The sequence below is a fragment of the Micromys minutus genome, assembly GCF_963924665.1.
Source record: "Micromys minutus genome assembly, chromosome: 5".
In the NCBI taxonomy this organism is placed as follows: domain Eukaryota; kingdom Metazoa; phylum Chordata; class Mammalia; order Rodentia; family Muridae; genus Micromys; species Micromys minutus.
This window is the reverse complement of record NC_137974.1, coordinates 79,791,938-79,814,919: the sequence shown is the minus strand read 5'-3', so window position 1 is coordinate 79,814,919 and position 22,982 is coordinate 79,791,938. Positions and strand designations below refer to the sequence as shown.

General features: G+C 43.6%; 2 protein-coding genes across 3 annotated transcripts in view; one reads left to right on the top strand and one right to left on the bottom strand.

Annotated features, from left to right (window-relative positions):
• Positions 1-8,391, bottom strand: part of EIF5B (eukaryotic translation initiation factor 5B) — a 44,706-nt gene extending 36,315 nt beyond the window's left edge. Inside the window, exons 1-3 of the mRNA XM_080917200.1 lie at positions 8,178-8,391; positions 749-874; positions 572-656 (exon numbers count right to left, since the gene is read on the bottom strand). Of these exons, the coding sequence (XP_080773326.1) occupies positions 572-656; positions 749-874; positions 8,178-8,212 (246 nt within the window). The 5' untranslated portion in view covers positions 8,213-8,391. The remainder of the gene's footprint in view (positions 1-571; positions 657-748; positions 875-8,177) is intronic.
• Positions 8,392-9,304: 913 nt separating this feature from the next.
• On the top strand, positions 9,305-15,694 carry TXNDC9 (thioredoxin domain containing 9). Of its 2 annotated transcripts, none has more exons than XM_080917348.1 (5): positions 9,305-9,414; positions 10,387-10,595; positions 12,217-12,335; positions 13,590-13,844; positions 15,195-15,694. In XM_080917348.1, the coding sequence occupies exons 2-5, from the start codon at positions 10,407-10,409 to the stop codon at positions 15,310-15,312; spliced, it is 681 nt and encodes a 226-aa protein (XP_080773474.1). In that variant the 5' UTR covers positions 9,305-9,414; positions 10,387-10,406; the 3' UTR covers positions 15,313-15,694. The 2 variants fall into 2 exon arrangements, with proteins under 2 accessions (XP_080773474.1, XP_080773475.1); XM_080917349.1 differs by lacking the exon at positions 9,305-9,414 and adding an exon at positions 9,565-9,624.
• Positions 15,695-22,982: the final 7,288 nt, after the last annotated feature.

Below are 22,982 nucleotides of genomic sequence, written 5' to 3'. Positions count from 1 at the left end.
TAAGTAGTTAGGAGCAATTGTTGCTCCTACAAAGGACCCAGGCTTAATTCCTGCACTCGTATGCAGCCCACCACCATCTGTAACTCCAGCTCTACAGGATCTAAGACTCTCTTGTCTGACCTCTGTGAGCACCAGGCAAACACATGGTGCATGTACATATATGCAGGCAAAATACGCATACACATAAATCAAAAATCTAAAAAGAAAAAACATCCAACCACATAAAAGACACTAGTTCTGTGCCTTACAATCCCTATGCACCTCAAAATTCTGGTGCCCTGAAACAATAGTAAAAACTTCATAGAAAACTGAAGGTCATCACTGCCCCCAAATGTACCAATTTTATCAATAGGCAATACATTAATTACCTTTAGATTCCTAAATAAAGTGTATTTCTATCAATCAGCGGTTTAAAAAAAAAATACTGCTTTTTTTCTGAAAACTTGGATCCTCCCTTTGAACTGTTTTATAGAAACTATTAACTATCTACAACCAGTTTCCAAACCAAGCAACTCCCAAAACATCACCAGGAAGAAAAGACAGTGGAGACTGGAAGGGCTCTCTCCCTCACCTTGACTGCAGCGGCATCTCTGTCAGCTCTGATGCCCTGGGCTTCCAGAGACAGCTCCTCCAGCTCCCTCAGAATGTCGTTCTCACTAGAAAGGAAGTGCACAGGTTTTGAGGCACTGGAAGCATTAGATGGCTACAAAACTCAAGCTATGAAAATCTAAATGCTTTGAAAACATACTCAAAGTCCTGCTTCTTTTTCTCCTTTTTCTTCTTTCCCTTTGACTTCTGAGGCTCCTGCTCCTTGGCAGCACCAGCTCCTTCTATTTCTGCAGCCAAGGCACCCAAATCGGTGTCATCCTTGGTACTTAAATGAAAGCAAAGAACAAATGTTACTCAACAGCAGCAATCTACTAGTTCACTTATACAGATATTCCCTTTCTATTTTACACCTGTTCACATATTAGCAACACAGAGAAACACTCAAGATGGGAAAAGGTCCAGTAAACACATGACAAGATGGTCAGTATTACTGAATAAAGTATATGCTAAAACTATGTTGTGGCATGGCCACTGCCATCTTCTAGAATAACTAAGAAAAAAAAGTAAGGACCAGGAAGGCAAGCACTAAGAGGACCAGAGCAGGTGACACTCACCTGCCCCCGTAGGCAAAGCAGAAGTGGCATAGTCAAATTGGGAAGAGACAGTTTGAAGGCCTCTTAAAGCTATGGGCAAGCAGGCATCCTTTCCCACCTACCCTCCCCCATCCTACGCCCCTTCCACCCTCCCACACCCTTCCTTACCTCTTACCATATGACCCAGCAAGCTTATTCCTAGGTATTCAACAGAGAAATAATGTGTCCACACAAAGATTTGTATTCACATGTTTAGAGCAATTTTATTCATAATCATGAAAAGCTACAAACAGCCCAAACACCAGACAGTTTAAAAACAGGCAAGAACCCCCTAACAGAGCATTCTGAGATTAAAGGGGCAGGAACGAAGGTGCTAGCACAGAGGACTCTCAGTCACAACACTAAAAAACCCAGTCAAGAGACACAGCCTACAAGCATCACTCAATTCATCCACATCTCCAGAAAGGGAAAGTGAGACAAAACTAGGCATGGGCTGTGGCTCAGTGATAAGCTCACTCGCCAGCAAGTGTGAGGCGCCAGGTTTGATTCCTAGAACTTGGCAGGAGGGAAGAGCACAACTACAGTGACTCTAGATGATGCCTTCTGTAGGGAGGAACACTAAGCAAATGGTCTACTTACTCACAAGGACATAACCTTCACCCACTGAATCAGAGAATCCCAGTCTCAAGAAAACATGAACAAACAAGCAAACAAATAAATAAAAACCTGAAGAGAACGAAACAAACTAAAAAAGTAAAATTTGATGCAATTATTCTCATGAGAGGTTGTTTCCAAACAACGAACTTATCAAACACTACCATAATTATGCAGGCCCGGCTGTAGTTGTGTACAGAATTATTGGTAATTTTATAGCAACTTAAAACATTATTATCATCCCTTAGCACTCAAGAGAGGTGGAAACCCGCATGCTCCTGTTTTTCCAATCTAGTACACTCTCATAATGGCAAAATTCAATTACTAGTTGTGTTTAGGATATATAATGACTTCAAAATGCAAATTTGAAAGCAGGGATGAGAGTCTCATGCTTAGCAGAAGCCCCAGTGTCTGCACATATATACCTCTCAGCCATAATAAAATATGCTGCCCTACTTCCACCCCCCTTTTTTTCCAGTTTTAGGGCAAAGTATGGAGAAGAGGCAACAGGCACCAAGTCTAGCCTTTCCATGAGAGAAGTGAGGGAAGAAAAGGGAGAAAAGGAGAGGGAGGGGGAGAGAAAGGGAGGGGGAGAGAAAGAGAGGGAATGAAAGAGGAGTTCTGGGCCAGGTGGTAGCAGTGTGTATCTTTAATTTCAGTATTTGGAAGATAGAGGCAGGCAAATCTCTGTTAAGTCCAGCCTGGTCTAAAAGTCAGCGCCAGTACAGCCAGGGCTACAAACAGAAACCCTGTCTTGAGAAACCAGAAGGGGAAAAAAAGAAAAGAAATTCAGGGAGCTGAATAAAGGTGAAAGCTTCGAGAAAAGGGTACCATGCTGGTGCTGCAGTAACCTGGAAAGCCCAAGCTGTTCCCATGGTCAAGATTCAGGGCCCATCTATCCCTCTCCAACCACACAACAGCCGCCACATACAGATAAATGAAATTTTGTACCAAAGACTAACTTCTGTAAAGAGAAAAGAAAGGGAGAGGAACACAAGAGAAGGAGTTAGAAGTGAGGGAAGGGGAATAAAAAGTTCTCAGGAACAAAGGCTTCTATTTGTATGCCCTGGGCACATCCCAGCCTTCTACAGCAACAAGCACCAGGGTATTTTGTACATTCCTAAGAGGCACCACCAGCCAAGAAAAAACCCTGAGAATGGCAATCACAACTTTAAGACACTAGGCAAGTTGCTCACCAGTGTCAACCCAGAGCAGTTTAACAAAAATCTAAGGCTGGGAATAGTGCAATATGACTTTAATTCCAGCACTTGGGAGGCAGAGGCAGGTGGATCTCTTAGTTCAAGGCCAGCCTGGTCTGCAGAGCAAATTTCACAAGTCAGGGTGATACAAACAAATCCTGTCTTGAAAAACAAAAAAAACAAGCAAACATGCCTGCTACTGTAATTTACCTCTGGATATGGCAAAACTTCCAAACTGCATTCTGAAGCAGTTAAGTTGAAAGGCTAGTTAAAAAATACAGTGAAACTTCATTTATGTACCAGCACAAAGACTCTAGCATATGTGTATTCTCCACATCATCGGAAACGCTTCATACTACAATTTACAATTAAATGCTATAAAAGATGTTAGCTTAGTGGTTGAACCTTGTCTGGCATGCAAAGGACCTCAGGTTTAATCCCAAACACATTAAAAAATGAAATTCACAGTTAAGATATAAATGTTTCTTATAATTGACTGTGTAACTTCTTGGAAATATTATAATATTTAAAGTTTAAGACTGTCAAATAATGAGAGGAAGAAAGTAGCAGAATTTTAGACAAAGCAAAGTCATGCATGAATGAACATTAGATTCAAGGCATGTTTGTTCTTGAGTCTTCCATGCTTGTATGTGTTTGACACTTTTTAGTTAAGAGCAGTTGTTCTTGCAGAGGACCCAGGTTTGATTCCCAGGGCAAACATGGAGATTCATCACTTCCGTAGGCACCACGTATGCATGTGCTGAACACACACATCATAGGCAAAGCACTTAAAAGTACAAAACAAAATAAAACCTTAAAAAGAAAGTCAAATACTACATCAAGAGACACCAAAGGAATAAAGTGAGAAGCCTAGAAATAAAATCCAGATATATAGCATCTACTGATCCTGATGTGACAATGGCATTCAACAGAGTACAGTCTCCTCAATGGGCAAGCACCAGGACAGCGAGGCACACAAGAATATAACAAACACCTACAGAACACCAGCCACAAAAATTAATTAATAAATTAATGGAAGAACTAGACCAGTAAAACTCAAATGAACAAAAACCATGGGTGTAACTCTCAATGACCTTCATCTACAAAATACATTCTTAGTTATAACCTCAAATGTACAACAAAGAAAAAGCAAACAGAACTTGATCAAACTTTAATCTGTGAAGAAGAACCTATTTATTGTCTGTGTTAAAGTGAGCCTACAGAACAGGAGAGAATAACTACAGATCACATATAACTATATTATCCCAATTATATTAATATTTACAACTTGACAATAAAAAGATAGCCTAGTGAGAACTGAGCAAAACACTCCCAGAGATTTGTGTCCAAAGATCTAAAATGGTGGAAAGAACATGAAGTAACTATGGAATGACAATCGAATCCACAGTGGACCCTGAGCATGCAATCTCAGCATTTGGGAAACTGAGGCAAGACTGCCTGCAGGTCCAAGGCATCCTGGGCTATAGACACCCTGTCTCAAATAAAACACAATTACCCAACCAACCACCACCGCAGCCACTACCCACAGCCACTAAGCCGGCTATCTAAGAGAGAAAGAGAAGGAAGAAGGGAGGAAACAAGGTTGCTGGCAAGGATATTAAGAAACTGGAGCTCTTATAGGTACTGATGATGTGCAGGCGCACATTAAATGAGATCAAGAGCAGAATTTTCTCAGTTTCTTTGAGGGGAGGCTTTGGACTAATAGCATCCCAGAATCACAGATCTTCTGGGAACAAAACCCCTCAACAACTACATTTCCTACTTTATTCTTAATTTTATGTAGGTAGGTGTGCGTGTGCAAAAGCACTGGCATGTGGTATATGCACATGAGTAAAGTGAGTGCCCCAAGAGGTCAGAAAAGCATCTGATCCTCTGGAGCTGGAGTTAAAAGGCAGTGGTAAGCAGCCTGTCATGGGTGCTGAGAACGACTCAGGCTGTCTGTCAGAACACTATGCTTCTTAACCCTGAGCCATCTCTTCAGCACCACAGATCACACTTTCTATCACGGACATGTTAACCTGATTGTACCTGACTGGATGAAGACCTGGCACTAAAGCAGCATCTAAGGTTAGACACTTTGTATGACAGGCAGAACCCCGACAGGGAAGTCTGTCCATAATTACAGAGCAGCATCGTAGTTAAAAGCAATGAATGGCTTTTGACTCCCAAACACCTGTTTGCTGAGTAACACCCTGACTTCCAGGATAGACCATTTCCAGACAAATGGGAGAAAAAAATTTTTTTGCTGTGTTTGGGATGGGATTGTATCTAGGAGGCTTGAGAAGAGGTTGTTTCCATTAATTAAGAATTAAATTAACAAAAAAAAAAACTCCTCTAAACTGAAAAATCTACAATACTTAGTTATTAGTACCTGTAAATAGATTTGAGGAGAAAAGAAAATGAAAAATAGTAATAATAACAATAGTAATAATAATAATAATCTGGATCCTTGTCCCCTGCATATTCCCAGTAAGTGACATCCACTATGACTAACTGTCCAACTCGCCCTGTCTACAGAATCCTACCTTCTATCTCATATTGCCTCAGTCAATAAAAAAGAACCAGAGAAACTTGTTACACACCCTTCTCACAACTACACAAGCCCCAAATTTCCAGAATTCTAAAATACAGATAAAAGTCTAATTATCTCAGCTACTGTTAACAAAACATATGCCATTCATGTTTTTTAAAAAAAAATCAAATAAATAAAATTAATTGGAACCCGATACTGAATGGCTAAAAAGTTAAAATAAGGATTAAGCATAAGACCATGGACAACAACAATCAAATAATCTACGTTCTTTGCAAGAGTTAAAGTGTCTCTGCCTCCTTATCTACTAAACAGGTGCTCACTTCTATCTGAGCAGAAGGAAACATGCTGTCCTGACAGAGCCTGAACGCCTGAGTGTGACGTCTCAGCTGCTGTCCCTCGAAGGAATGCTCCCCAAATGAGACATTTTCTTTTTACACTTTCTTCCTCATCTTCATTTCTGCCAATTTTTTTTTCAAAATATCCTTTAAGATATCATTTAAAAACAAAGGGGGAAAAAGAAAAGCAAACTCACAAAGCTGTGACCTTGCTTCCCCAACCATAACACCTCATATGAGATATCAAAGTTTTTTTTTTTTTTTTAAAGCCAGACAATTTTAATCATAAGGGCAAAGCCCCAGATTGCTTGGTATAAACTGGAGAAAAGCAAAGCGCTGGTAAAGCAGTAGATTGTGCAACATAAACCTCACACTGGTTCACTGCTGTCAAAAGGAGGCCAGGTGCAGCACAGATCTCCTAGACAGAAGAGATCCAGCTCCACTCTTGGTACACTAACACACACTAACCACTTGAGAACAGGCTCTTTACACCACCTGGGGAAATCTTCTATCCCAATCTTTATAAAACTACAAATTAAATAAAAATAAAATACAATAAAACTACAAATAGAACTAGAATTAGTATCTCTCCTCCCAATGGCTGGAAGGTAAGTAAAAACTGGAAGCTGAGTAACAAAAATACGAATTTTTAAATTCAAACTTGGTATAATCATGAACCAAACAAATACACTGGAAAAGAAAATCTTTAAAAACCCAAGGAAGCCTTCTAGTCACCCATTCCTGTACATCCTGAGCCTAAGAGGTGAAGGAGGAAAAACAAGGAGGTTCAGGTAGCCCCCTTGGCCACACTAAGTTGCAGGCCAGACTAAGCTATGTGAGACACTGTTTTAACAACTCTAAAAAGGCTGTCAGAGAAAACAGAAAAACTAGTTGGATAGGTAAGAAACTAGTTCCTACTCCTTAGCTCTAATCCAACAGGCTGTACTGTTACATTTCTTCAGTGCACCAGCCCCATGTTTATCTTTCTGATTCACCTGTGGGTTTTACAGATGTAAGGCTTACATTTGGTTTAGAGTATGCAAAAAGTGTCATTTTGAACTGGCCATGTGACGCTTTAACACAGAGACAATGCAGAGATGACAGATAACTGATAAAACTTTTCTCAGAAAAACAAAATGTAACTCACGTATGCCAATGTCCTTTCAAGGATTCAGAACTATCTGCTTACCTCTTTCTCCAGATTTGGTTAGCAGTAACTTTCAGGCCACTCTTTGAGAAGCCCTACCCCCATTATAGAGGAAGCTCAGTTTCCCTGCTCTACAGATCCTGCTCAGTTAATGCTCACACTTAAATCTGTAAAAAATCCTGCTCCTCATAAACGCTAACTTTGCCACAAGGAATCCAGAATCTATGATCCAGTTTACATTCTCCAACAGACCTAAAACCAAAATACAAGACTAGCTTTAATTCTACTCGTCAGGTAGCTAACTTCGAGGCCCACAAACTTAGCATTCCGAAATACAGTTAAGAGCTTCAACTTCAAAACCACGTCTGTGTGAACCACGGTGATGAAGTGCCAACGGGCTTGGTTTTGTGTTCAGTTACCTGTAGTGTCTTAAAGTAAGTTGAATGGCTACTGCTTAAAGATGAGAAGGAACAGATGGTTGCAGACTCCCAGGAAGTCAACTCAACTGAAAAGGGTAAAAGAACTTAATCGAACGTGACGCAGGCATGCTCCCCAAAACTCCGCCAAAGTAGCTCATAAAACACACACTCCCTGCCCTGACAAGGCTTTTTGAAAGGTTAGAAGGCAGTGACCCCGACTGGTTTCTTCCCCCTCCTCCTTTCTTAAGGGAAGTGATAGGAAGCCAAGACACACGCGAAAAAAAGACAGGCCGGAAGATGGAAAGCCAGCAAGCAGAGACTGGGCAACCGGCACTTTAAATAACCCCAGAAGTGTTTCCAACTTGGCATACAAGAGGAGGGAACCGCTGGGCTACCTCTCCGCAACCCCGAGCAACTCCGAAGTTCTTGAGCCGCCCCGGGAGGCGTTCCCGGGGCCAGGGGCGGCGAGGGAGCGGCTCCCGGGTCTCCCCACACGAGCTCACAGGGCCCGGCTCGCACTCACCTGGGCCGTAGGCCCGGCTTAGCATTGCCCGAGCCCGGCCCCACACCGCCCGGACCCCCCCCCCCAAACGACCTCCGAGCCCCCCAGCCCCAAGCCGCGGACCACAGCCCGAGCCCCGGCCGCGGGACGCGCCCCGTCGAGGTTCGCCCACCCAGGGCCCCGCGCGACTCCCGGAGGACCCCCGGCCCGAGCCCCGCCGCCTACCTGTCTTCGCTCTTGTTTTTCTGTTTCTTCCCCATCGCTTGTCAGCGGCGTTCGTGGCCCGGGCCCCTCGGTTCCGTGTCTCACAGACCCACTGCCTCCCAGCTGACTCCAATGCCCGCTCGGCTCGGTCTCCCTCGCGCCGCCGCCTCTCGCACCCGGCTGTCCACAGACCCGCGCACTGGGACAGGGCACATATGGTGTGAGCCTTCAGTACGCAAGCGCATCGCCCCGCCGCCTCGGCGTGGGGACGCAGGGCGCGGCTCATCGAGAGCGGCGCTTCGGCTAGAGCGTCTCCAGTTGACCCGCCGGCCAGGTGGGAACCCGAGCGCCCCCTAGCCGCAAGTGAACGCCGCGCACCGACTCCCCGCAGCTCCCGGGTTCTAGAACCTAGAGGACCACAATGAGGCCATTCATTTCTCACGTCAGCACCCCTTCCCCGGGGCTGGTATTCGACGCAGAAGTGGGACTGATATTTCCCTCGTGCCTACGCGGCCTCAGCTGCGGGAAGTCCATTGAGGGAACACAAGGGGACAATGATGAGCTTTCCTGGGGGGTGGCAAAACAAAACCATGAAATCCCCCTCAGAAACATTCATCAACTGTCAACTGTGTATTTATAAAGGGAAAAAGAAATTCGGGCACAACGACCGATCCCCTAATATGAATCTTCACATGAGCAAGTTCTAAAAAATGCATGTGTTTAAGAAAATCAGGAGGGGTGATCCTGGAGTGGTGAAATTTTACTCCATATGTTTCGGGGCGGTGTTGTTAGTGTGAACTATGTACAAATTTATAATGCACTGTAAGCTACACTTTAGAAACAATTAAACACAAAGAAAATGAAGCCCTTCTGTCACTCGGGCGCAAGATCGGGCTCGTTTCTACGTAGCTTTGCGAGTCTGGGCGCAGCAATTTTTGCAGCCAGTACACAAAACTACAATTCCCAGCATCCTTAGCTCCCATCCCTCGGGCCATTAGCCCACGTGAAGCGTAGGCTCAGAAGCCAGTAGTTCCGGGTGGCGGAGGATAGGCGCGTCTCCGAGGCTTTCGTCACTCGCCACCGCCCCTCCCGCGGGTGTCCCACGTTATGTCGCGAGAGGACTATAGCCAATGAAAAGGCGGAGCTGACAGTTTGTTCGCCGCCCTTAACAATTGCTGTGAGGTTGAAACCTGCGTGAACCTGGTCGGTATTCTTGATCTGCGCCTCCTTTTCTTCGTAGGCTTCACCAATAGTCCAGGTACGCCAGAGGGTGCTGTAGCTGATCTTGCCACTGCGTCCCAGTGTAGATGAAGGAAACATCCGGCTGGGGTGGGGGCGGCTGGGAGGGCCTGGTCTGGGCGGCTGCGGAGGCTACGGCGCATGCGCTCCAGGTAGTGCGAAATCGCGTCCCCCGGAACTCCTCCATCGGTCCCTGGAGCTCAGGGAGTGGCGAAGAGTCCACTGACAGGTACACGGGGTTGGGGTTTCGGGTAGCAGTTTGTAGGGGAGTAAATAGGTGTCACCCCACCCCCCGTTCATCGGTAAGAAACTCGACTTGGTTCAATAAATAGAAAGTTATGGAGACCACTAAGCTACACCCTTACACCCAGTCTAAAGGCAGGGACCACCAGCGCACTCGTTTGTAGCCAGTGTTTGCGTGAAGCTCCGAATTTAAACATAAAAGTCTCCTGTGAAAACCTCGGGATAAGCGAATACTATGCCCTGTTGATGGTAGATTCCGAGTAAGCTGGTCTTGGACCCCTTCATCTAGTCCTTTTTGAAGAGTCACAGTCTTATTACGTATCTCTCTTCCCCGGGTTAGGGATCCTGGGAATACAGCTTCTTTTCAGTTGTATAGTAATTATGAGGAGCTGACAGTTGGGGTTTAGAGGGTAGTTTAGGATTTTTTTTAAAATGGTCTTATGTAGCTCAGGCCTAATGCTCCAAATATATCCAAGGATTGCCTCAAACGCCTGATCTTAATGCTTCTGCCATGGAGAACTGAGGTTACAGTCAAAATAATCCACACCGATGCTTATTTTGTGTGTGAGTTAATTAGCTTTAGCTGGGAAAAAAGGCTCATTGAGAGATTGGGTAGATCAGGTTGGCCAGTTGGTATCTCCATTCTGGTTTTGGTGGGTGTTAGGGCCTGCATGCTGAGTTTTAAGAAAGAAAAAACCCCAAAGTGTAAACTTAATTCTTGTTTTTAATGACACCTCCACCTCCCCAGCACCAAGACCATTTAGAGAAATGGAAGGTAATGGATCCATCGACATGTTCTCAGAAGTCCTAGAGAACCAGTTCCTCCAGGCTGCGAAGCTCGTGGAAAATCACTTGGACTCTGAAATTCAGAAACTGGATCAGATCGGGGAAGATGAACTGGAGCTGCTCAAAGAAAAGAGACTGGCAGCGCTGAGGAAGGCCCAGCAGCAGAAACAAGTAACCTCCCACCCGCTCTCCTGAAATTGCTGTCACAGCACTGTGCTCCTGATGGCACCATGCAGTCACGTGACTTTCCCTCCTCACTTGCAGGATGTCCTAAATTCACATCTCCGCCTCTGTTCAATATTTTCCCAGGAATAAAACATTAGGGAAGATTTAGGCAAGATGTAGCGTTTGACCGGGGCGATGATATGTAAGAGAGAGATTCAAACTCTTCATAGACCAAGCTTAGGGTCCACATGCCAAAAAGAAATGCGGTGGTTCCGTGTGAGAAGAGATTTCTAAGTGTTAGACCTGTGTACGTTCTTACTTGATTGTCTTGTCTTTTGTGGGAGGGAAGGACAGGGGCAGGATCTCACTGTGTGGCCATGACTGGCCTAGAACTCACAGACATCACTGCATTTGGGTTAAAGGTATGCGCTGGCACCCCCACTTGTTCTGTTTGTTGTCTTCATGGCCACTCAGTGACGTGGTTGGATTGTCGCACCCACTTACAGGAGAGAAGGTGAAGCTGAAAACCATGGTCAGTAAGTGCTGGCATGGGCGTGGCCGCTCCCCCACTAACCGTCTGAAAGGGAGAGTGAGCATCTATTTGAGGAGACCAGCTTTCTGCCACAGGGAAGGTGGAAGGGTCTGGAAGAGTTCCCAGGCTTGGTTGACAAGGGCCCTGCCTCCGCTTGGGAAGATGAATTAGATAGGAGGTTTTTCCCTGGCTTCGGACACCACGTGGGTACTTTTCCTTCTGAGGACTTTGCTCACTGTTGGTTGGTCTAGAAGTCTGACTGTTTAGGGATTGCTGTCAGAAGCAGATAGGTTCCTAAGCTCCTGAGCTGCGGTAACTACACTGTCCCCCAGGGTGCATGGGCTTGATTTCATGAGATGGTTTGGTTTGGTTGTCTGTTTAGTTTTTGCTGTGGATAGGACATTATTTCTTAATTTTGAGACTGTCGTATGATTATATCATTTCCCCCGTCCCTTTGCTTCTTCTAAGCCAACCCATGTTATCCCTTTCAAGTTCATGGCCTCTGTTCTCACTAATTGTTGTATCCCCATATGTATCTGTGTAGATATACATATTTCTCAATGCACCCGGTCAGTCTGTATGTTACTGGTGTGTACATTTTCAAGGCTGACCGTATGGCAGTGGCTAGCCAGTTGCTGTGCTCTTCCCTGGAGAAGACTCTCCATTCTCAGCATTCCTTAGTTGCCTATAAGAACATTATTTTCTAAAGTGTAGAACTGAGTTTGTGTCTCATTGGAAGAGACTTCCCTAGCCTGCTCTTGATCCTGGTTCAGTCCCTCGCATCACAGAAATGAACAGAAAAACCCTTTTGTAATCCTTTGGATCAAACAACTCTGATTTTAGTAGTTTAAAGAGCACACAAGTGAGAGTTAAATTGATTTTCATGTTAGGTCTCTCAGCCCTAAATTCTGACAGTGAAACTTATAATGAAGCAGGTAAATGCGAAACTGTCTTAATTGAACCCCTGTCATGGAGAAAGCCAGCTGCCAAAAGGCACACACGCTACAGAATTACACAGTGATTAAGACATGTAAAACACTCGGTATCCCTGAAACACATTTCACCTGGCTCTCTTTTTGCTTCTCTTGGGATTAGGAATGGCTTTCCAAAGGGCACGGGGAGTACAGGGAAATCGCCAGCGAGAGAGACTTCTTTCAAGAGGTCAAGGAGAGTGAGAAAGTGGTTTGCCATTTCTACAGAGACACCACATTCAGGTAACCTGACTTCCCTTCTTGATTTCCTCTCTACTGGGATGAGACATTTTTGTAGACACACTGCTGACTCAGAACACCTGAGGAAACTAAAAGGCTGAAGGCCTATGTTGCTGCTGGCAGTGAAGGCATACACCACCATGCTAGATTTTTTTAAATGGGTGACCCGTTAATTGCTTGTGAGATGAAGGGAGGCAAGGAGGATCTCAGTGATGAGACTCTACCATCTTATCTCAGAACAACTACATGTATTAATTAACAAATGGCACGGTCATAGACTTACAGGTTCCTTCTACCATTGGAACGTGGAGTTCATTTATGTACGTTTCTTACAGATTCGTTGTTTCAGCATCATTTAAAACCTGTTATCTGTTCTCTTTCCATTTATCTCCAAAATCTTGTCTTGTTTTGTTATTTTGGTTTTTTGGGACTGTGTCTCCGCCTAGTCCTGGCTGCCCTGGAGCTAACAGAGACCTTGAACTACCTTGCAGAAAAGACCCAGCCCACAGAACAAGATTAGACATCAAGGTTATAGGAAACTTACTGAGCCCCGCCCTAGTTCTAGAGTAACCCCTGTGCTCAGGAATCACCTGTGTACATCCCTGTTCCATCCCAGAAAGTTTTGATTCATCTGTGGTTTTAAAGTTAACTATTAGTGGGCAGTACTGATGCACACCTTTGATTCCAGCACTCAGTGTAGGCAGAGCCTATACTGAGAAATTCAGTCTCCAGATAAATAAGTGAAAAAGAATCGCCTCTAAGGAACCCCTGCACTTACGGCCCACTGATCATGAAAGATTGCAGTCCATTTCAAAACACTCGGGGCTTGGCTTGTGTAAAACCGATTTTAATTTAAAGACAATGCCACTTCCTCTTCAGTGGATGGCTTAGTGAGAAAGTACAGAGCCGAACACTCAGTTTACTGGGTTCAGTGTCTGCCCCTGAGGGAGGAGGAGGAAGAGAAGGAGGTAAAGTCCACACTGATACTGCCCATTTCTTTAGGACACACTAGCCATATTGAAATAGTTGGTAACCTTTAGCTAAAGAATTTCCTAACAGTTCCATGGCTCAGAGAGGTCTTGGTGACTCCAGGTTTTAGTCCTGAATCCCAAGGGGATAGCAGCTGTATTTTCTGCCTCTTGTGAGTTCTGTCAGCTTCAGGTCTGTCTTCTTCACACATGGGGGAACCAAGAAAAACTGAAACGGGCTGTGCAGGGCTGCTCCCTTTAACTGGTACTTTTCTGCCTTAACTTCCAGGTGTAAAATACTCGACAGACACTTGGCAATTCTGGCCAAAAAACATCTTGAAACCAAGTTTTTGAAGCTGAACGTGGAAAAAGCACCATTCCTCTGTGAGAGACTGCGGATCAAAGTCATTCCCACACTAGCTCTCTTGAGAGACGGCAAGACACAAGATTATGTTGTTGGCTTCACTGACCTAGGAAATACAGATGACTTCACTACAGAAACTTTAGAATGGAGACTTGGTTGTTCTAATGTTATCAATTACAGGTAATCTTCAGCAAAAACTAACAAAAAAATAGACTAATTTGAAATTATTTGTAGTCTATAGTTTTAGAGATTCTTTTTCATTGTACTTTTATTTTTGTTTTTGTTTTTTAAGATAGGATTTCTCTATAGTTCTTTGTGTCCTGGAACTCTCTGTAGACCAAGCTGGCTTTGAACTCAGAGATCTACCTGCCTCTGCCTCATGTTGGGATTAAAGGGATACTAGTTAACATTTATTTTATGAAATTAAGACCTGCGGATCTCTGAGTTGGAGGTCAGCCTTATCTGCAGAGAGAGTTTTAGGACTGCAGGGGTATGCGGGGGTGGGTGTGAGGGGGTGGTTTGTAACAGTATAAGCAAGCTAACTTCTCAGATGCTCCCAGTTTGAGTTTGCTTACTTACCAATGTGAACTCGGATCCTGTGACGTGGCTAGCTTCTACAGGAGGATGTAAGCCTCCGTCCTTGGGCGGCAGTGTCGTTTCCTCGCTTTAGCGGTATAGCATGAGATCAAACCCTGGTCTGTCGTGCTAGGTGGGAAATAGTAAGGAACTTCTGTATTCCTTGACCATTTAATGGTTAGTCTGGGCTGCAAACGACTTTACTCTGGGCTAGAGTCTGTGAGGTTCGTTATACTTTGGATCCTTCCTTCTTGACCCAAACAAAATAGAAGCTCTAGGAAAGCGTATAGCTCTCTAGAGTTGCCTGGTTCTAAGAAGTATGCTTCCTTTCGGTGAAAAATATAATACATTTTCTTTCTTTTTTTATTTATTGATTAATTGGTTTACTATTTGTTTAGGATAGACTTTATATCTCCCTGTATAAGACTCAAGTTCTCAGCCCTTCTTTAGTCTCCTAGAAACTGGAATTACAGTCCCCCTCCCCCCAACACCTCTCCCCCCACACACACACACAAAACAGACTCTTGCCGTTTATTTCTCTAGCATAATTGTTTAATGCCAATTCCAGGCTGATAATAACACATTCCATGAGTCTGTCAATATGTGCAGAAGTGTAAACATTGAGGTGCTACCCAGGAAGAGTCACAAGTTCAGCAGGAGCTCAAACACAGCAGTGTTGCCTATCATTGGCATGGGTTCAGCACAGGGTCAGTGTGTCTGACGCGTGCTTTCTCTCTGTCCTAGCATGCAGAGGACCAGGGTGTCATCCATCACCCCAAAGATGTTTGTAATAATCATCATGTTAACTGAGAAACTCAAGCATCGATCTAACACAGTTAAATAGTATATGAAACTATTAACTTAATGCTTTTCCTAGTCTACGCTAGAAATAGAAATCCTGAGTATATTAAGTCATAAAGAATAAAATGCTCATAACCTTTGTTTCACTTTCAGTGGGAATTTAATGGAGCCACCATTTCAGAGCCAAAAGAAATTTGGGACAAACTTCACAAAGCTGGAAAAGAAAACTATCCGAGGAAAGAAATATGATTCAGATTCTGATGATGATTAGACCATGCTGTACTTTTAAAGCCTTCTGTCTGTCTGTCTGTCTACTTCAGAGTTAAGTGTGTTTTCTAAATTCCACTGATTTCGGCCCATTGACCATCTAATACTCTTATCCCAGTGTGTTTCTTGTTTGACCATTTTGTCTACGGTTATCATGTATAACTTGAGAGAAACAGATATTTTAAATTACCTGGGAAGGGTCTGAATTCTCTATTTTTGTGATTGATTTTATCATAATGTGATTCTTCTCTCTTTAAACCGCTCACACTTGTGTTTTTAATCTCCTTTGTTAGAAATGGAAATTCAGCCACCTGTCATAGGATGTGTGAGTGCTGACTACACACCAGGTTGGGTACCATCCCTTGGGCACCACATGCACTTGTCAGTGATGTACTTCATGCAGTGGGTTTCAGGAACTATTAAAGACTTACCCATGTGTTCTGGATACAGCATGTTGAATCTGCTGATAGCAGCAGGAAGCTCAGGTTGTGAGCAGGATCCTCGCTTACGTACATGCTGAGACATGTGAAAACGTAATTGAACAGTTTTTGAGTGGCAGCATAAGGAACTCCATTGGCTTCTCAGTAAAACAACTTTAGCAAAGGTGAAAATTACTTTATAAGAGTGTGAATCTGGAAACTGAGAGCATATAGCAAACAAAACATTTTAAAAAGCCTTGTGTTTAGTGTGAACAAAAATAATTTAATGCCCAGAAATAACTAAGTCTTAGTAAGAAGAGAGTGTAGACCATCTACTGAGATGACTCAGTGTAGAAAGGCGCTTGCCACAAAACTTGGGGACTGGACCCATTGGTGGAAGGGAAGAAACAATTCCTGCAGGTTGTTGTTTATGTGCACACAGGACATGCACATGAGTTGCACTAAGGGTGTCTTGGGATTTGAAATCTAAATCAAGAAGGGACAGGGGGACCGGGGAGGATGCTCACCATTCGGAGCTTGAGTTGGATCCCCAGCACCTACGTGGTGTCTCACAGCCAGCCACTACCTCCAGTTCTGGGAACTCTGATGCCGCCTCTGACCTCCAACGTTACCAAGCACGCATGTTCATGAATGCAGGCAAAACTTGCATACATAAAATAATTCTCAAAAGACTAAAATCTAAGACAAAAACATAACAAACCTGAGAAGTTGAAAGGATAGAGCAGAAAAGATCTGAGTAAAACTGAAACCGCTAACTAAAGAATCTATGCCAATAAATCCTGAAAAATGACAAATTCCTAGAAAGAACTAAAGTAGCTGAGAAATAAATTTAAGCAGGAATCGAGAGGTGGCCCAGTAAGGAAGAGCACATCTATGCTGCCGAGGACCCCACAGCACTTCCTAACATGCATATCATGGTAGCTCACAACCACTTGTAACTCAAGCTCTAGGGAGTCAGACTCTGGCCTCAGCAGGCGCCTGCTGCAGACACACACATCTGGGTTAAATGATAGATCTGAAGCTGCCTCTGTGTCTCCAACGAAGAATTATCAGTCTGGGTTTGTTCCTGCACAAACATGACCAAGAAACAAGTTGGGGGGAAAAAGGGTTTGTTTATTCAGCTTACATTTCCACATTGCTGTTCATCAGCAAAGGAAGTCAGGACTGGAACTCAAGCAGGTCAGGAAGCAGGAGCTGATGCAGGGGCCATGGAGGGATGTTACTGGTTTGCTTCCCCTGGCTTGCTCAACCTGCTTTCTTATAGATCCCAGGTCTACCAGCCCAGGGATGGCACCACCCACAAGGGGCTGGGCCCTCCCCCCTTGATCACTAGTTGAGAAAATACCTTACAGCTGGATCTCATAGAGGCATTTCCTCAAGGGAGGCTCCTTTTTCTGTGATAACTCCAGCTTGTATCAAGTTGACACAAAACCAACCAGTACAGGTTAGAAAGTAGTGTGTATTCTAGAGAGAGAAATGGAAAGCGATTCAGAAATCCACAAAGGCAATACAAAAGCCTAGAGGGAAAGTCTGGTGATAACCAAGAGAAGCCAAGCTGAACACACGTGCTCAGTGGTGAGGAATTCCTTGACATCCCTACCTGCCTGGAAGCCCACAACACTCAGACCCAGATGTGGACTTTAAGGAGGCTGTGATTCCTCCAACCGATGAGTCTGCAGTAGAGAGGAATCCCGCTTGTGTAACTGAGAAGGCAGGATCCAGGCACCACCTTGAAAGGGATCTGGGAGTCTGAGAATGGAGAACAGCCACCCAGCGGTGAGCCTAAGTGTAGTCCGCCAGGGTTCCCAATGACAGACAACCTGGGAGATGGTTACGGAATGGAAAAGCTATGTGCTGACAACAGTTCGGGAGGCAAGTTGGGGCAGTACGGTGCACAGGGAGAAGCCCTGGCCCGGATGCTGGGAGCAGATTACATCAAGAATAAATGTAGACTTGTGTGGCCTGAGGTCAGCGGTTGGACTGGCCAGCGATGTTACCTAGGTAGCAGTACTGCCTTAGATAGGCTGCAGCTCCAGCAGGCAAGATCCCATGGTCACATCCTTCCAGCAAAAATGTACAGAAACAAAGAACGCGGTGTCTCGGTTGCTCCCACACTCCCAGTGCACTTGGGAGGTGTCACCACAGCAAGCAGACCACTACTGAGGATAAAGCCCACAGGCTGCAGGGCTAAGTGTGGCCAGTAGATGGCGCAACTACATAAAGAAGGGAGACTTCAAGTGGAGCCAGGTCCTGTGGGACACTTGCCCAACAGGGCTTAACCGTGGGAAAAGCCCTGGGGTACAGCAGCCTTCACCCACATCACATCAGGCCCTGAAGCTCTTCTTTCTTTGACCTTCTGGCCTTCCCTTTTATTTAATTTTTGTTTAACTCAGCAATTCGTTTATTCTAGTGTTATTCAGCTCCTCATGGAATATTCATTTGATTATGCTTTTTTTTTTTTCACTACCTGGCAATCTTTTTTTCCGTTTCTTCTTTTGTTCCCCTCAACTAGACTTTCAGCAGTATTTGGTTTTTCCTTACTGGGGATAGTCTTTACTTTTTTATTGTTTTGAAAACTCATGTCTTTATTTTGTCCTTTTTGAGGGGAAGGTTGGCACAGGGTGTCTCTACATAGTCCTCTGTAGACCAGGCTGGCCTTGAACTAGAGATCTGCCTCCAGAACTTGGGAGTTAAAAAGTACCAACATGCTCAGCTGGATTCCCCTTCATAACATCTGGTTTTGAATTTAATTATTATTGAAAAATCTGGAACTTTTCATTAACAATCATTTTCTATTCTAATTTCCCTTTTCCCTTCCACGACATTCTTCTCTATTCCTCCTCTTTAGATTCTGATTCATTTACTAGCACTTCTCTGTTTCCCTTCTTTGTTTAATTCCATTTATTCGCTACATTAACCCCGCAGAATTCTTAACTTGTAACATTCTATGTTACTTGTTACCATTCTGTGTTTACTGGTCACTTGTGACATATTAATGGACTTTATTTTAGGTGCATTCCTCTATTTGGCTCTGTTACTGTTATGGTCGTTTTCTTTCTCCATACGGGGTGGTTAGTAGGAGCCCTGAGAACAGGTTGCTTACCAAGATTTTTGATAAAACCAGAAGAGAGAACCAAACCAAAGATGTGCCAATCTTATCAGAGAAACACCAGAATTATGGGATGGAGCTTTGTGGGGGGAGCAAAATAACATGATTGCTAAGACTGTGACTTTGTATTCGTTCTCTTTAAAAGGTGCAAGATTTCTACCATCAGAAAAGGAAGCAGAGCATTTTAACAGGTTTTTCATTTGTGTGTATGTGTGTGCACATGTGTAGAGGTCAGAACAGAAGACAACTCTTCCCACTCAGAGTTCCTTTTTTTTTTTTAATGTATGTGAGCACACTGTCACTCTCTTCACACACACCAGAAGAGGGTACCTATTACGGATGGTTGTGAGCCACCATGTGGTTGCTGGGAATTGAACTCAGGACCTCTGGAAGAGCAGTCAGTGTTCTTAACCACACAGCCATCTCCCCAGTCCCCCATCCCTGGTCAGGTAAGTTTGAAGGGTTGAACTCAGTGGGTAAAAGTGCATGCTGCCATGTCTGACAACCTTAGTGTGATCCTCTGAGTGTCTGTAAATGCCAGGCACAGTAGCACTGGATCCGTAATTGCAGTGTAACCTTAGAGTCAGAGCAAACAGCGGACTCTTCCAAATCTGGGTCTAGCTAGCCTGTACACACTAGTGATGAAATCCTTCCACAAACAAGGTAGAAAGGGGAAGGCCAAAACCCAATGGTTGTCCTCTGAACACATGAGCAGCACATGCTTACCATATCCACCCACAAGAACATGCACGCACACACACACACACACACACACACACACACATACACACACACATACACGCACACAGAGAGAGTTAACTTAAAACCCCCAAGTCAGGGGGAAAAAAGAAAAAGAAGGCCAGCATCTGAAACCAAAACTAGTTAAACACAAAAACAAAACACAACAGGTCAATTAATGAACATTTAAAAAGTCCTCCATAAAATATGTACAAAATCATGTTGAAGAGATATTAAGATCAGATGCCTTAACCACATTGGTTTCTGCCTGAAGGACAAGAGGCTCTTTAAGCAAAAATGAAGAAACCGATGGGTAGGGGCTGGAGAGATGGCTCAGTGGTTAAGACCACTGACTGCTCTTCCAGAGGTCCTGAGTTCAAATGTGATGCCCTCTTCTGGTGTGTCTGAAGACAGCTACAGTGTACTTATATGTAATAAATAAATAAATCTTTAGAAAGATAGATAGATAGATAGATAGATAGATAGATAGATAGATAGATAGATAAATAGATCGCTCCATGGGCCTGAGGAAATGGCTCAGTGCTTGAGAGTCCTCACAGTTCTTGCAGAGAACTCTTCTCTGGTTCCCAGTGCCCACATCATGAGGCTCACAACAACCACCTATAACTAGTTTTAGGGCATGTGACACCCTATGGCACTCTGAGGACACTTGCTTGCTTGTGGTGCACATAAATTCACACAGCCTCACCCACATACACATAAGAGATATTGAGAAGATTACTATCCTACACAAAAAGAAGTCTTAAAGACAAAAATCACATGATCATCTCCACAAACGCTGGAAAGGCCTCTGACAAAGTTTAATCCCAAAGATGCTAGGAATTAAAGGAGTATGACATCATAAAAGTGGGGTACGACAAGCTTATAGTCAACACTATACTAAACATGAAAATCATTTTCTCTAAAATCAGGAATGAGAAGCATTTTTTGTTCTCAATATAGCCCTTGAATTTAAGCTAAAACAATAGGAGAAAAATAAAACGGAGACAAATGGGAAAGGAAGACGTTGAATCAACCTTATTTGAAAACATGATCTGATACTGAAAAGACTGGGGAACTCTTACATCTAAGTAAAACTAGCATGCAAAACCCAGCAGCCTCTCTGACTACCAGAGAAGAGTTTGCCAGATAAGAGAGTGAAATCAGTATAAAAACCATAATCATAAAACCTTTCCCACACAGAGAGAGACAGAAGGTAAAGACCTGTGCAAGAAAACACTGAGACACTGGAAAGCACGTCCATGGAGATACACACCGGTGGATGGGTCTCTGCTGCTCACGGATCGGCACAATTAATATTGCAAGACGTGCTATTATTGAAGCAATGTATAGATTCAACAACATGCCAGAATTATAACGTATTCTTCACAAAGAATGAAAAAATAGTAGCTCTCATGTGAAAGCACAAAAGACCCCAAAGAGCCAAAGCAGATCTGCAGGACAGACATTACAATTAAACTCTGCTACAAAAGCCACTGTGGTCAAAACAGCTTGGGACTGGCACAGAACAGACATGTAGACCAATAGAATAGAAGACCCAGAAGGAAAAAAACACAGCTGTGGCCACCTAGTCTTAAGTAAAAGTGATTAAAAAAAAAAAAAAAAAAAAAAAAAACATTGGGGGAAAGTTTGCTCAACAAAGAGTAAGACTAGATCTATACATTCATATCTTCCACGATGCACAAAATTAAAGACATTAGGATAAAACCTGAAACTGAAAGTACCATAAGAAAACTTCAGGGAAACACTTCAAACTACAGGTATTGTCAAGAATTTATTGGAAAAGATGTGTGGAAAAGAATCCCAGACACTGACAAGTGAGATTACAAGAAATTAGTTCCCTCACAACGAAGAAAATGAACCTAGAGATTTCACCTCACTCCAGGCAAAATGACCATCATTAAGACCTGTTTTTATTTTTAAAATTAAGATTGCACATGATGCAACAAAAGAGGGGTAGTAGATACGATAGGAAGAAACTAATGGGTTCAATTTTAAACATTTAAATACAGAAGCCAAGGAAAGAGATCGTCATAAATATTACATGAATCCCCAAAGATGAAAACCAAGAAAGAGCAATTGCCACAATGGTAATTCAATGAAATTGTCTGAGATAAAACACTTTAGCAGAAAGGCACTCCTGTGTATTTGGTGAAATCGAGCCACTAGAAAGGGCAATGTGAGAAGTAGTCTTCCAAACAAACAAGGGAGGCTGTGGTGGTTTGAATAGGAATGGCCTCCATAAACTCATATGTAAATGGTTGGCCCATAGGGAGTGGCAGTATTAGGAGGTGTGGCCTGGCTGGAGGAAGTGTGTCACCATGAAAGAGGCCCTGCTTTGAGGACTCATATGCTCAAACTACTGTGTGTGTGTGTGTGTGTGTGTGTGTGTGTGTGTGTGTGTCTGTCTGTCTGTCTGTCTGTCTGTCTCTCTCTGTATGTCTGTCTCTCTCCCTCCCCACCCCCCTCTCGTGTGTGTGTGTGTGTGTGTGTGTGTGTGTGTGTGTGTGTGTGTGTGTGTGTGACATACAGTCTCTTTCTCTGCCTGTGAATCAAGATTTAGAACTGACAGCTCTTGCAGCATCATGCCTGCCTGGATGCTACCATGTTTCCCACCAAGATGATAATGAACTGGACCTCTGAAACTGAAAGCCAGCCCCAATTCAATGTTGTCCTTTATAAGTATTGTCTTGGTCATGATGTCTCTTCATGGCAATAAAACTCAAACTAAGACAGAGGCTTTGAAGTGTCAGATGATTTTTAAGGTGAAGAAATTGAGTTTGTATTGAAATTTTATATACCACACATTATTCCAAAAGACAGTAGCACACTATACATATAAAAAAAGTCATCATGAATCCATGATTTTCTACATATTCATGAACTTTGCATATTCAGTCATACTGGGGACAGCATACCATGACAGGGACTGCCAGCAGCAGACCAGGATGAAGACATCTTAGAAGCCCATGGCAGCACCCTTGTAAAAAAGGATGGCATCTGGGACCCTGAGAAGCAAGAGGCACATCCCTCCAGGGGATTCTCCATATTAAGTAAGAGACACCTGCAGTGGGCTGGGATGGAGGCATCTCAGTAGCCAGCAGCAGCTCTTTGTAAAAAATAATTGTTCCCATTTATCCTAACCTTAGCCTTGGACAATAGCTGTGTAGATGTCATTTGTGTGTGATTGCTTTTCAGTTAGCCTTTGTGTGCATAATTATTCTATTATATCTGACTTTCCTATTTCTTTCTTCTGCTCTGGGGAATTCTGTGAAACTAGATGTTCTTGGTGTAATGATTCTTTATTTTTAAAGATTTATTTATTTATTTATTTAATGTATGTGAGTACTTCAGACACACCAGAAA